Source organism: Pantherophis guttatus, chromosome 13 (assembly GCF_059756535.1).
Source record: "Pantherophis guttatus breed Tessera chromosome 13, ASM5975653v1, whole genome shotgun sequence".
NCBI lineage: Eukaryota > Metazoa > Chordata > Lepidosauria > Squamata > Colubridae > Pantherophis > Pantherophis guttatus.
The window spans coordinates 24,208,202-24,223,578 of record NC_142075.1 but is presented as its reverse complement, the minus strand read 5'-3'; the positions used below and the strand labels follow the sequence as shown (position 1 = coordinate 24,223,578).

General features: G+C 43.3%; 1 protein-coding gene across 3 annotated transcripts in view; it reads left to right on the top strand.

The window, feature by feature from the left end:
- THSD4 (thrombospondin type 1 domain containing 4) overlaps window positions 1–15,377 on the top strand; it is a 151,438-nt gene that overhangs the window by 55,032 nt on the left and 81,029 nt on the right. For all 3 annotated transcript variants that reach the window (XM_034409438.3, XM_034409439.3, XM_034409440.3), the window contains exon 7: window positions 4,612–4,748. In XM_034409438.3, the coding sequence (XP_034265329.2) occupies window positions 4,612–4,748 (137 nt within the window). The remainder of the gene's footprint in view (window positions 1–4,611; window positions 4,749–15,377) is intronic.

Here is a 15,377-nt window from a genome sequence, read left to right as displayed (position 1 = left end):
TTTCCACACATTTTTATATCAAGGATTAGATTTGCAGAATACAGAATAACAGAGTTGGAAAAAAACCTTGGAGGTCTTCTAGTCTGACCCCCTGCTCAAGCAGGAGACCCTATACCAGTGAGGGCAAACCTTTTCCGCACTGAGTGCCCAAACCGGAACTTGCGTACATGTGCATGCATATACATGTGCATGCACCAGAAACCCAAAGACCAGCTGGCTGGCACACCATGTGCACCGGCCAGCTGGTTTCTGGTTTCTGGCGCTCCAGGGTGCACACATGCATGTCCATGCATGCACGTTCCGGTCTTCAGGCTTCCGGCATGTACATGCGTGCCAGCCAGCTTGTCTTCACGCATGCCGGAGCACCAGAAACCCAAAGATCAGCTGGCCAGCGTGTGCATGCCTGTTTTTTAGCCGTTTTGAGGGCCATTTTCAGGCTGTTTTTGGGTCATTTTCAGGCCATTTTTGGGCTGTTTTTGACCTAAAAAACAGCCAGAAAAGGGCCAGAAAACAGCCCCCAAAATGGCCTGAAAAATGGCCTGAAAAAACAACTGTTTTTTGGCTGGTTTTATTGCCATTTTCAGGTCATTTTCCAGCACTTTGGTTCCCGCGAAGACCAGCTGGTTGGCACACATATGCGTGCCAGAAACCACAAGAGCAGCTGGCGACAGCGTGCATGCCCACAGAGAGGGCTCTGCGTGCCACCTCTGGCACAGGTTCGCCATCATGGCCCTACACCATTCCAGACAAATGGTTACCCAGTCTTTTCTTAAAAGCCTCCAGTGTTGGAGCAGCCACAACTTCTAGAGGCAAGTTGTTCCACTGGTTAATTGTTCTCACTGACAGGAAATTTCTCCTTAATTCTAGGTTGGCTCTCTCTTGGATAACCTTCCATCCTTTTCCTGACTACATTCTCTCTCTTGAAACTTCCACTTTCAGGGATGGGGTCTACGAGGGTTTGCAAAGTCTTCATAGATTTCTTCAGAAGAAGATCTGCTATTAAGTCAAGAGGCAGGCTGGCAGAATCTTGTAGTATTCGCTTGAGGAACAGTTCTATCCCCCAATTCAGATGCCTCTAATTCTTTAATCGTCTTGAACATTGGGCCCAGGAACATTGATCTGGCTGTGACATGGATCACCAAGATTGATATGAAGTCTAGCAGAATAGCATGGTTAGAAGGGATCTCTAAGGTCTTCTAATCCAACCCAGAGGTGAAATCCAGCAGGTTCTGACAGGTTCTGGAGAACCGGTAGCGGAAATTTTGAGCAGTTTGGAGAACCGGCAAGTACCACCTCTGGCTGGCCCCAGAGTGGGGTGGGAATGGGGATTTTGCAATATCCTTCCCCCTGGAGTGAGGAGGGAATGGGGATTTTGCAGTATCCTTCCCCTGGTGTGGGGTGGGAATGGAGATTTTGCAGTATCCTTCCCCTGGAGTGAGGAAGGAATGGGGATTTTGCAGTATCCTTCCTCTGGAGTGGGGAGGGAATGGGGATTTTGCAGTATCCTTCCCCTGGAGTGGGGAGGGAATGGAGATTTTGCAGTATCCTTCCTCTGCCACCCCCCCCAAGCCACGCCCTCCAAGCCATGCCCACAGAACCGGTAGTAAAAAAAATTGGATTTCACCACTTGTCCAACCCCCTTCCTACTCAAACAGGAGATCTTATACCACTTCAGACAAATGGTTGTCCAATCTCATCTTGAAAACTTCAAGTGTTGGAGCATCCACAATTTCTGAAGAGAAAGCCATTCCACTGATTAATTATTCTCACTGTCAGAAATTTCTCCTTAATTCCAGGTTGCTTCTCTTCTTGATTAGTTTCCACCCATTGCTTCTTGCCTGCCTTCAGGTGCTTTGGAGAATAGCTTGACTCCCTCTTCTTTGTGGCAAGCAACCCCTCAAATACTGGAAGACTGCTATCATGTCTCCCCTAGTCCCTCTTTTTATTAAACTAGACATACCCAGTTCCTGCAACCATTCTTCATGTGAGTAGCTTGAGCATTGTCTTTCGTTTTGTTAGGATTCCTTTATTCCATGATGGAAGGTGGCCCAACCCCTCTTGATGTGAGGGAGAAGGTCCTGGGGGCAATTGGTTGTCATGTTGAACTGGAAGTTTCAGGAAAAACTGTCCTTGAAGAGATTGTAAACCGATATGGAAGAATGTGCTTTTAAAATTAGAACTGCCCCGTTCTAAATTGGGAGCATCAGGATGGAGTTTAGGAACAGATAACGCTCATTTCTCATGATTGCTTCAAAGGTTGTAAAATTAATCCTGCCTGGGTTTCTGTCCAAGAGAAGTAGGATCAGCTGCCAAAAGTGAATTTAGTGTGGTGAGAACAAGCATCTTCTTCATTGCACATGCTAATATCCATCTCAAGATATCTCAAAACTACATTTGGGAAAAATCAAAACCGCCCTGAATATGATGATAGGTTTTGGGGTTAGCGTAGTATGGGCTTTCCAAGGAATCTGCTACATTAAACATTATATCTTGCAAAGAAATTGATTACGAAATAGAAAACTTGCCTATTAGAAAGGAGAAGCACATGTGTGGGCAGAAATCTAACACATGAATGCAAGGACAGAAGGTTATGGACTCGAACTTGGGAAAGGAAAAAAGTAGAACCAAGTAAAATCAGATGACCATATCTTTTAAGCAACCCTTAGGTGTTTTATATTGTTAGTAATAGATTTTAAATTAGTAGTATGGGATTGCAAAACAGTTTAATGATCTCTTGGAGGCATGCCTTCCCTCATTCAAATCCTGGCCACGATATCAGCCCATGAAGAAATCTGGCCAAGCAGAAGCTGTGTTGCTTCTAGAGAAATTCTGAAGAAGATCCGATTCCTCTATTTCTTCCTCTTTCTTCTCTCTTTTTAAAATTTCTGCAATGTTCTGAGCCAAATACTTAATGCCACCATAGCCCAAAGCAGAGAGATCTCATGCTCAGCTCTGATTTCAAGGGGAAAAAAATTAACCTACAGAAAATATGTGAGTGAAGTTGGAAAGCTTGACATCAGCAAGAATTCCACTTGCTTTGCATATGGTTTAGATGGCTTACTTTCTATTTTAGACACCTTACTGGAATGGAATGGAATGGAATGGAATGGAATGGAATGGAATGGAAAATAGAATAGAATAGAATAGAATAGAATAGAATAGAATAGAATAGAATAGAATAGAATAGAATAGAATACAGTTGGAAGGGACCTTGGAGGTCTTCTAGTCCAACCCCCTGTTTAGGTAGGAAACCCTACAGTATTTCAGACAAATGGTTATCCAACATCTTCTTAAAAATTTCCAGTGTTGGAGCATTCATAACTTCTGGAGGCAAGTTGTTCCACTGATTAATTGTTCTCATTGTCAGGAAATTTCTCCTTAGTTCTAAGTTGCTTCTCTCCTTGATTAGTTTCCATCTACTGCACTTGATAAAGATGCCACAGATACAGTTCAGCTCCCTCAGCTCAGTCAACCCTCTTCCATTTCTCTGTCATTAGCAGTTGTTGTTTTTTTTAAGAACCCCAATAGTGCTCCCATCATCCCTTCTCCTTTCCTTCTTCCACTACAAGATCTCTGGCAAAGAGAACTGGCTTTACCACCGCTTTCTTCCAGAACCCATCCAGCTGTTTCTAAAGCTTAAAGGAAAGAGAGATGTCACCACTGCTAGTGGACGTTGGGGGGTGGGGAGGAGGAGGAGGAGAAAAGAAGAGGACTTGCACATTTTGGAGAACTGGAGGAGGGAGGTAACTGTGGGAGTGTGGGACCAGTCAGGCAACTTGCCAACATGTTCATGGTTTGTTTCAAGAAACATTCAAGAGAGCATTTTATGGGATTAGCTTAATCCTGAAGGGTCAAGGATAGATAGGACAACTTGGAGTCCTCCAGATGTACTTGAAGCTCAGTTCCCATGAATTCCAACCAATGTGTCCAGTGGCAAGTCAACAGAGAGATAATAATCCAACAGTCTGAAGTATTTTAGTCATTGGATATAGGATACCCAGAAGCAAAGGACGATGACTCCTTGTCTCCAGAGTTGCCAAAATAGATTGTGGGGCAGGAGAGAAACCCGGTTTGTTTTTTCACCCAGCATTATCAGCAGGCCTGCCTTGGAAATAGCAATAGCCCTTAGATTTATATACCGCTTCACAGTGCTTTACACCCCTCTCTAAGCGGTTTATAGATTGCCCCCACCAATCTGGGTCTTCATTTTATCGACTTCGGAAGGATGGAAGGCTGAGTCAGGATCGAACTGCTGGCAGTCAGCAGAGCCAGCCTGCAATACTGCATTCTAACCACTGCGCCACCATGGCTCTAAATTGAAATCCTTTTCCACTTAAATACATCCACTTTGAGTGGCATGGTTCCAATGCAGAGAGTTGATTCCATTTGGGGATCTGATTGAACGTCCTTTGATCTGACATCCCAACGGAATCCTTGCATAAATCCTGTCCCTAGACACTTCCTCCTAAAAATATATATATTTGCTTCCTGGTGCCATCACTTCATTCTGCTGCTGATGGGGCTGGCACAATGAAACCATGTTAAGAAGTTTTGGGGAAATATTGGTGTTTGTGTCTTGTCCCACTTTGTCCCTTTCTGCCTTCCTTTCAGTGAAGGGCACTCAGAAATGTGAACTCAACTGCCGAGCGGTCGGCTATCGCTTCTACGTGAGGCAGGCGGAGAAAGTTATCGACGGGACACCATGCGATCAAAATGGAACCTCCATCTGCGTGTCGGGGCAATGCAAGGTAAGGAGGACATCAACCTTCTTAAGTTGGAAGTTTCCTCTTCCGTGTGATTCCCACAGCTTCATATAGCCTAAAACGAGAGAAAACCACCAGGAATGTAAATATTTTCTGTACATTTCTTTGGACTTTTTTTTTTTTAAAAAATAGATAAACACAATCTTTTCCTGTAAGTCTAGGTTTCTCTTCTTGTCCACATCTGGAGAGGATCAGGCATGTTCTTGGAAGTTATTTTTAGTGATTCAAAGCATAGTTGGAGTTATCTTTCTAGATGGAAGATATGGCTGGGGTTCAATTTATTTATGAAGGCATCTTTTGATATAAGGCTGAAGGCCAGGAGGCTGTTGATGTTTTGATCCAAGCTGAGTCCATGTAATGCCCACAGGCCAACTTCACAATGCGGCTGTACTCGCTGGAAGAGAAGATACAAACATGGAAAAAAAATGTGTCTATTATCATTCATTCCCAATGAGTAACACCCCGTTGGATTCATGTCAGAATACACACGGAGCAATTGTACTGTAAAACCGAGGAAACATGTTGTGTGCGTAAAATGATCACATATCCTTTTAACACTCTCATTCACAGATGTTCTTCCCATGTTTGTTTATATAACTCAGAGCTCTGGAAAAACAGCGATTTTGGCCTTCTCTCTGCAGATAACACTGCTGAATAACACGTAGACTTCAAATCTTTTGAGCCCAAGGCAATTCTGAGTCAATCTCAGGCTCTTGACCCATTAAGTCAAGCCTTCTGGATCCAACTGGGTATATTTGGGAAGCTCATTATGATAGGCCAAAGTCTGCAACTCCCCATTCCCTGTTGATTTCTGCCATCCATGATGGAAGGAAATGGCCAGAAACCATACATATTCAGTCCTTTATATCAGGGGTCTCCAACCTTGGCAACTTTAAGACTTGTGGACTTCAACTCCCAGAGTTCCTCAGCCAGCAAAGCTGGCTGAGGAACTCTGGGAGTTGAAGTCCACAAGTCTTAAAGTTGCCAAGGTTGGAGACCCCTGCATTATATCATGATTCCCCATGAATATGTCCTGTCCCCTTGGCTGCCATCAGAACTGTTGATAGCAAATCCCAAACTCCTTGCTATGTAAATATATATATTTTTCCTTGAAGGGTCCTTGGTGCTCTCTGAGCTTGTTTGATTTCTTGCAGATGTTTCATTACCCAAACTAGGAAACATCAGACCAACAATCAAGAAGTAAACAATATCCCAATCAAGACAATGCCAAAAAAGTAAACAGCCCAACTCAACAACCTCTAAGACCAATCCCACCAACACTGACAGGGCCAGCCACTTGACTATTAACAGGGAGCAAAACCCACTCCTTACTAGCACTGATGATGTTAACCTAGTTGGGTAATGAAACATCTGCAAGAAAACAGCCAAGCTCAGAGAGCACCAAGGAGGTACCTCTCATGTCAACCCTAAACTACAAATATCCTCCTTCGTGTATTTCCTTTTCTTAGTCCTGAATTTCCAAGAATGTCATTTTGGCTGATGTCCTTGACTTTGTAAAGAGTGTGAAATCTCTTCACATGATCTCTGCCATGCTTTTAAAAGACCTTTGTGGTTTGCGGCCCCACACCTTGTGGGAAGAGAAGGAGGCTCTTGAAAGCAAACCTGATTTTTGCATTCAGATAAGTAGATATTACGTAATCGCCATATCTGTGGCTTCTCTTTCATGTCTATTTACACAGCCATTGTACTGCCTGTCGGAAAGCTTTTAATGTCCAGGTGTGGGTTCCTTTTAAGATTGCGATGAGGGCATTGTGCGTATAGACTGAGTTGTGTGTGATTCAAGGAGATATTAAGCACTCTTCCAACTTAGTGTGGGGAAACCAGAAGTGGAGTAGCTACAATTGCTTTCTTCTTCCATGTTTTTATCCTGCAACTGTTTGATAAGAAATGTTTTTAAGCTTGTTGACTTAAGCGAAAAGTAGAATGTAGCTGTCAACACTTGACTTGAGTTTCTCCCCTTGCTTTGTCCTTGGCGATTCTGGTTCCCTTGTGCTTGGATGCTGTATTGCTTGTCCGGGCGGGATTTCATCCCTAAGACCATAGATGGGTGTCCCAAAGGTGCTTTTCCAAAAGGCAACTGCACTTTGTTGGGTTTTTGTTTCCTTAAAAAAAAAAAAAGAAGGATTCACTTCTAATCCAAGAATCTTCTTCAACCATGACCTGGATGATTGAGAATCTCCATAGACCATTGGTTAATTTTCAGATTTATGGCGTTTTCAGTTGAGGGGTGGACAAGGAGAAGATCTGGGCAGAAAGTTAACCTATGGTCTCCTATTGCATTGTAATTTCTTATATTTCTATTATTGAAGGAATACATTACGGGATGAAAAAAAAATGAGACAGTTGTTCTGATCTAGGCTTCCCGAGACAGTAAAAAGCACACAATTAGTCCCCAAAACCCTCTTTTTATTTCAACGGCTATGAATTCTGTTCATTCACAGCCCGTAATGAGTCACAAATAGTTTGTAAAGAGTACGACAGTCCTTCGGGATAAGGCTGATAAGCACCCACCTTTATCTCCCTTGACACGCTGCCAAAGACCTAATTGGCAATTAGCTTTGCCAGGCCACACGGAGCACAGAGTCAAAACGGAGCTTCAGAATTTAAACCGACCAGAACGAACAAAGTTGCTTCCTGCAAAGGCTCACGTGCCTTTGCTCCTCCTTTATGTCTTATGGGAGGGGCCAAGCCTTACTCCCGAGTTGTCCCTTTTGTTTTAACTGTTCTTGCCTTCTGGCAGCTCTGCTCATGTGCATACTGGGAACAGGCTCCCCTTGTTCCTTGGCCTCGCTGGCGTCAGACTCTGGAGGCTCCAGAGGCAGCACATAACTCCCAGATGGCCCTGTCCCCCTCTTTGCCTCCAAAGCAGAGCTCTCGTCTGAGCCTTCTCCAGACTCCAGGACTGACCCATGTTCCTCCCAGCCTCCTCACTGTCCGACTCTGCTGCCAGCTCTGCAGGCTGCTGGTGGACCACAACAAAAGTGCAGAATGATATCAGGCAGTCTTTCCTAACCTCGGCAGCTGGAAGATTGGTAGACTTCAACTCCCAGAATTCCCCAGCCAGCAGAGGATTCTGGGAGTTGAAGTCCACCCCTCTTCCAGCAGCCGTGGTTGAGAAACACGGATATAAGGGACTACCGAGGGAGGGTGACTTGGCAGACACGCTGAATCTCTTTATTTAGGCATAAATATCTTTCATTTGCAATTTGGTTTCCCTGGGGTCCAATTCGCAGAGTTTACAAAGAAGGAACTTATATTTTAGGCTTGGTGGACTCTGGAAATGATTGAGATGTATGATCCACCAGTGACTTTAATAGGCCTTCAGTGCCATCTGCTGGGTGATTTGTCATAGTCCCATTTATGTCACCAAGGGTCATACGAGCAGCGTTGATTTAAAGTTGCTGAACAAGCAGAGAGCCGAAGAAAAGTAAGAAATAACGAGTAACAAATAAGAAAACCATTGACCTAGACTTAATTTAGGTTAATTCAGCCACTGATGAGGCATGCTAAAATGGACTTTTCCCCCCTTATTAGAAAAACAAGGAGGAGGAGTGTATTCTGCATATTTATACAAAATTGTGCAGACACTTTGATGCTGAACCACACAGTGGCGCCAAACTCACAATAATGCAGTGTTGTAGACTTTTCTGTTCCTTTTCAAGAAGTTTCTCCAGGGGGAAGACTGCCCACCCCTTTAGAAATCCTATTCTCATTCTGTATCCCTGATCAGCATGGATTCTCACCCCACAATTATCCCCGGATTGCACCCTCTGATGTGACCACAAGAAAAAGGAGTGTGGTTTTCTCTGTTGGGTGAACCAAAGGTCCATAGGTGTCATTATGGCCCCCAATATTTCATTCGATGTGTCTTTTCTAAAGCAGTGCAAAATGGATCTTCTGGCCAGCAGACCTTTTAATTTAATTATTACAAATAAGGACCTTCACGGAATGGGAAGAAAGTCCACCTCCATCACTGAGGGTGATGTGGTGTGTGATGAAGGCCCAACCTAGTCTTCTAGGGAAAGGACCTATGGATCAACAGAAGAGAATATTTATAGCTCAGGGTTGAATTATGGGGTCCTTGGTGCTCTCTGAGCTTGGTGGTTTTCTTGCAGACATTTCATGACCCAACTAGGTGCCATCATCAGTGCTAGAAAAGAGTGGGGTTTGCTCCCTGTTTACACATGACTTCTCTTGTTAGTGTTAGCGGGTGTGGTCTGGGTGATTCCTTGATTAGGCTTCTGTTTACTGTTGTATTGTTTGTCTGAGTCAGTAGTTCCTAGATTGGAGTATTGTTGACTTCTTGACTGGTAGTCTCGTGTAATCTCTGCTTATCTTGGGTGTTGATTGCTGGATGCTGGAAGGAAGGTGTTTTGATCTTTTTGTTTCCTTTTTGGCTTATTGATTGACTCTTTTGAGTGGTATATAGATGTCATTTATCTCTGTGTGACTGTTGATGGCCAATTTGTCTGAGACCAGCAGGCCTTACTTAGGGCTTTCATCAAATTATTGAATAAATGAAGGAAAGAAACCAAAATCCACGATCCATCGCCTTTTATGATCTAAGGGAGGTTAGACCATAGATACTACCAAGCTTGGAAGGCAGAAATGGTCCTAAAATTGGGTGCAGCTCACTTAACAGTTTAGCAACAGGAATTCTAATCTCAATTGTGGTCATAAATCGGAAACTACCAGGGTACCATCAGTGGTAAGAAATAAATGTTTTGATTCTTATTCAAACAGGCTGTATGTTGCAGAAAAGACAGTCCTTTTTATAACGGAGTTGCGTCCTTTCTTTTAATTTGAAAACATTTCAATGAATGTTTTCCCTGAATGAATGCTTCTTTGTGGTTGGCTAGTAATTCTATCAAACAAACAGTGCTCAGATATATAGATATATTTTTCAACCTGTTTTGAAACCTGATCTCCCGTGTGGTCCAATAAACTCAGATTCCAGCATAAAGGGCAACTTGTAAGTATTATTGAATTTGCAGTACTGCGATATCTATGCCCGGTTATAATTCCACCTCAGCCAGAGGCACCCACAATTTGTGTAGAAAAAGGCAGTAGTTTGTGCGATTGCAAAAGGAAACTTTATATTCCATTAAAGGCATAACGTGTTGACTTTTCGTATCCACTGGAAAGAACGGTTAATATTTCAGCGCATTAAGAGCGGTAAAATGGTCATTAGGTAGGTAGAGAGGCCATCCACTAATGTGAAACAGGAATGGCTGTGTGGGAGAATCAGTAGAAAATACAAAGATTTTTTGTGGTCTTTTTTATACCGTTTCTTGGAGATCTGCTCTCTAGAGTCAGTTTGGCCTTGTTCTGGGGAATTTGGTGGTCAAGACCTCAGAATGAGAGTCAGCAAATGACTCAAACCAACATGCAGAATCACAGCCTTGAACCAAACTCAACTGGGACACCATAACAGTAACAGAGTTGGAAGGGACCTGGGAGGTCATCTAGTCCAACCCCCTGCTCATGCAGGAGACCTATATGAGGGATTCGAACTGCCGAACTGCCGACCTTTCTGATCGAGAAGCTCAGCGTCTTTAGCCACTGAGCCACCTAGCCAGGCAATGTTCCATGATGGAACAGAATCCATCACATAAGAAGAGATTGGACAGAGATGGGTCTGAAATGGTATAAGATCTCCTGCTCAAGAAGGAGGTTGGACTAGAAGACCTCCCAAGTCCCTTCCAACTCTGTTCTTTGGTATTCTGTATTATTATATTGCCTTGCAGAGAATCCCCACTTTTCAACTTGTTATTGTTAGTCGCGAAGTCGTGCCCAGCCCATCGCAATCCCATGGACAACGTTCCTCCAGGCCTTCTTGTCCTCTACCATCCTCTGGAGTCCATTTAGGCTCATACCGACTGCTTCAGTGACTCCATCCAGCCACCTCGTTCTCTGCCGTCCCCTTCTTCTTCTTTTGCCCTCAATCTTTCCCAGCATTCGGCTCTTCTCCAGTGAGTCCTTCCTTCTCATTAGGTGGCCAAAGGATTTGAGTTTCATCTTCAGGATCTGGCCTTCTAAGGAGCAGTCAGGGTTGATCTCCTCTAGGACTGACCGGTTGGATCGCCTTGCAGTCCAAGGGGCTCACAGGAGTCTTCTCCAGCACCAGAGTTCAAAGGCCTCAATTCTTTGGTGCTCAGCCTTTCTTATGGTCCAACTTTCACAGCCAGACATTGCAACTGGGAAAACCATAGCCTCGACTATATGCACTTTTGTTGGCAGGGTGATGTCTCTGCTTTTTTCCCTTCTTTTCGTTTTCAACTAGTGTCCCACAGAATGCCAGACCCCATGAAACATTCTTCCCCAACCCTTCCCCCTTTCAGAACTGCTTAACAACACACCCCAATTGATGTTTGGGATTGTGGGCCTCGGAGAAGCCATGTCTCCCCTGCACTTGGTAGGATGGGAAAAAACAGCTGGAAGAGAAGGCTGTTGTCCAAGATCATCCAGCTTACAGTCACCATCGCTGCTGGGCAGCCTTTCCCTTCAATTTGCCTCAGCTGCAGATTTTACAGACTCCTATGTGGTATAAATTGGAAGCATACGCAAGGCGAGGATGGGATCCAACCGAACTTCTGGTTTTGGTTAGGCTTAGGAATGGAAAAGATTTGGCCGGGCCATCTTTGTCTCCTTCTTTGGTGCCAACCTTGGGAAGGATATCAGCAAGTTGGCAAGGTTCTAGAATAATAGAAACTAGAGATGGCAAAGAAGAGAAGACCACACGAGCGATTTCCCCCAAACAATACTGTTCTGTTCTTTGTAGTCTAGAGGGGAGTTTCAGTCCTCTCCTTTTTCCTCTAGCTTAGTTTAGTCTACATTGGAGCTTTGCATAAATACTTGAACAGGTGAGATTCCTGGAGGGAAAACTTGCTCTTTGTTGTTTTTTTTCCAAGGCTAGTTTCAAGCACCGAATCCTTTGTGCAATCAGAAAAGGGGGAAACTCTTTTGTTCCATGAAGGCTGTGGGTCCTAAGAAGTCCTCTTATCTATGGCTAGCAAGTTGTTCCACTGATTAATTGTTCTTACTATCAGGGAATTTCTCTTTAGTTCTAGGTTGCTTCTCTCCTTGATTAGTTTCCATTTGTTGCTTCTTGTCCTGCTTAAAATTTGCAATAATGCACATGTGCAATACTGTCTCTGAAACTAAACAAAAAAAAATCTCCTATAAAAATGCTCAAAATCACCACTTTTTCTACATCTGACTGATTTTCACCTCATGGACAAGGCTTTGAGAAGAGCCGAGAGAACATTGTGTTAACATCACTGGCAGATTTGCCCAATAATTTATGGCGATGATAACGGATACAGTACAAAATGAACAAAAAGGTAATTAGAAAAACACACAGCAATTAATGGCCCCTCTTCGAAAGGATTCGTTTCATCAACTTAATTAATGAGAACTAAAGAGCAAGAAATTATTGTAGCAGAAAAGTTAGTAAATAACCAGAAGCTAAAAAAAAAAAATACCGGGGATTGCAGGGCAATCTGCCTGTTCGTATGTGATTTGGAGGAGAGATTCTTTTCAAAATAATCCTGGTTTGACCAGACACTTTTAAATATTTTAACAAACACCACAAGATTGTGAAGTCATGGTTACTGTTTCCACCATAAATGAAGTCTGAATTACCTCTAATAGTGTTTCAGAAGAACACACAGTGCTCTACAAAACCAAAATTATCTTGGAGTTTTTCAAAGTAGAGGTCTGAAGAGTATTAAAACAAATGTTGCATTGGGTTTTTTTTCCCCCAATGAGAATGCTCTTTGCAGTCTCATCCTTAAGACTTTTATGGTTAAAAGGCCAGTCATAGATCCGACAACGGCTGGCAGTGAAAAACATGGCAATCAAAAATGCACAGTCATTAAAACAAAGTCTGTTGTAGCACATAGAAGTAATAATGTGCGGATTCTGCCTAGAGGCCATTCAACACACACACATGGAGTGTATCTTTGGGGAAGCTACACCAAAATAAATTAACAAATAAACCTGGAAGCTCTTTTGTGTTTTTATACAGAAAAACCCACTTAGAAAAGTCATAGAGATGCACTGTTTCCCCAAACTCACGTTTCTCAACCTTGGTCATTTTAAGATATATGGACTTCAACTCCCAGAGGTCTCCAGTCAGCTTGGAGACAAATGGTTTCACCTCAAGAAGGTGGATGGACCAATGGCTTGAAGGTGGATGGGCCAATGGCTTCACCTCAAGAAGGTGGATGAAGAAATGACCCACCTTTTACAAGAGTTGGCTGGAAAAGGTCCTAAGAGAAAGATTAGCTTAGCCTGGGACATCATTCTGACAAGTTTCCAACTCCCAAGCAAAGACATCTGAGATTGACCTTCTAGCTTGACTTTCCTCCATCACCCTGCATACAGATTCTCCTCAAGTTCTACCAAGACTTTTCCCTCACATGTCTTGCATTTCCCTCAGCAGAAAACATTCAACTTCCTCTGCTCCATAACACCCTTTTTCTTTTTCATCTCCCCTCTCAAGGACATCTTGATTATTTACAGTTGAAGCATCCAAAGGACTCAATGCTTTGTGGTCCACCCTTATGGATCTGCCTTGCTTTCCACCACATCTGTGTGAGACCTGTAGGAAATCTCTTTGTGATGGAGTTAGCCAAGTTGGAAACACCAGGGCTTTTTCAAATATTAACCCAACTTCCCTGACTTCAGTGAAGGAATCTGACTGAGGCAGAGGTGTGGGATACATCTGAAGAAGGTGCTTTTTCAGATTTTTTGTGGGGGTTCTGGTGGGTTCTGGTTGTGGGAATGGAGGAAACCGAATTCCTCTTCTTGTGGTTCAATATGGACCTGTTAAGAGGAAAGCAAAACCATATTGGATCAAGGAACAAAAACTCTTGGGTGGAATATTTAATTTTCGTCATGTTGCTGTGGGACCATTTCCTTGGATTGTCCATTTTTGAGAATAGATACCTTATGTGAAGTTTGGCTTGTAGGCAATGCATGCAGTGTTTGGCTTCCGGTGCCAAAGGAGAAATGGAGAACATGTGCAAACGTTAAAATAATGTCCCGTTCGCAGCATGGATGTAAAGCATTTATAGAGTTTTACATAGGAGAGAGTCTAGACAAGCAAGGATTTGGCACACGATTTTGAAGACAGGGATTGGGTCAGGAAAAGGAGAAGGTCAACAAGCTTTCCTTGGCCATAGAGCAGAAAGAACAAGGTTGTTTGGAAAGAGAGAATAATTCAAATATGCAATTGAACCTGCCCAGAAGAAATAGATGTATTAACTTCTCCTTCTCCTTCTCCTCCTCTTTCTTTTTCTTTTTCTTCCTTTCCTTCTTTCTTTCTCCCTTTCCTTCTCCCTCTTCTTCTTCTCCTCCTCTTTCTCCATCTTCTCCCCCTCTTTCTCTTCTTCCCCTTCCTTCTTCCTCTTCTCCTTCTCCTTCCCCTCTTTCTTCCCCTCCTCCTCTTCCTCCTCCTCCTCTTCCACCTTCAGCTCTTCCGTTTCTTCCTTTCCCTTCTCCTTCTACTCGTCCTCCCCATTCTTCTTCCTCTCTTTCTCCTTCTCTCCCTTCCCTTCTTTTTTCCTTCCTTCCCTTCTCCTCCTCCTCCTTCCCCTCTTCATCGTTCTCCTCCTCTGAGAGGAGGCTGAGAGAAGGCCATGTTTCTAAGTTGAAATGCCTCTGGGAAAGGCACATCACCAGGTTGTGTCATTCTCACTGAAGCAGATCACAGAGGCCCTTCAAAGAGGCCTCCCATCCTGGCTGAGATGTCAAAGAGAAAAAGAAACACGTCTTCAAATAGGTTTAATTTTCTATCTTTCTTCGCAAACTCTTGTAACTTTTAAAATAATATTAATATTGTGGTAACACTCTTGGGTCTAACAAATATTTTAAGTTTTCTCAAAGAGAGATTCCCTTCTGGCTGAGATGTAAGGAGAAGATCTAAACACTTCTTCAAAATATTAATTGTGGTTTTTCTTTTCCTTCCCCACACCTTGTGTTAATGCAAAGAACTGCACCTTTAAAACAATATTGCTTTAAAGTTCTAGCGGTTGGATTAAAAATGACAAAAAGTCATTCCAAAGAGACTTTCTCTCCTGGCTGAGGTATGGAAAGGTCAAATGCCTTTTCAAGGAGATGGAACCACCTTCATTTCTTTCTTTTTCAAGCATCAGCATTTCCAAAAATGAAACAAAAAAGGCAACCAAGGAGCTCGCCATTCCAAAAGACTGATATAATCCTAACCCCGCTAAATTATTCTCAAGGATTTCACCAGGGTTGCAATGCTACAACATCCATCTATGCACAGAAGGGGACTCAACTGAACACATCAACCCAGATTGTCACTTGAGGCACCAATGACCAGGCTGAAATTATCCTACTTTGGACATGTGATGTGAAGACTTAGGTCTCTGGAGAAGGGTCTGATACTGGAATAGATAGAAGGAAGGAGAAGAAGAGGACAACCAGATGCAAGATGGATGGACTCTGTTGCAGTAGTAATGGGGCACCTCTGGAAGACCTGAACGACCAGGTTAGTGAGGTATTGTCATAGAGGAAACTTAGCAATGTAGTTGCAAAGAGCCAGCACCAACTTGGAGACACCAA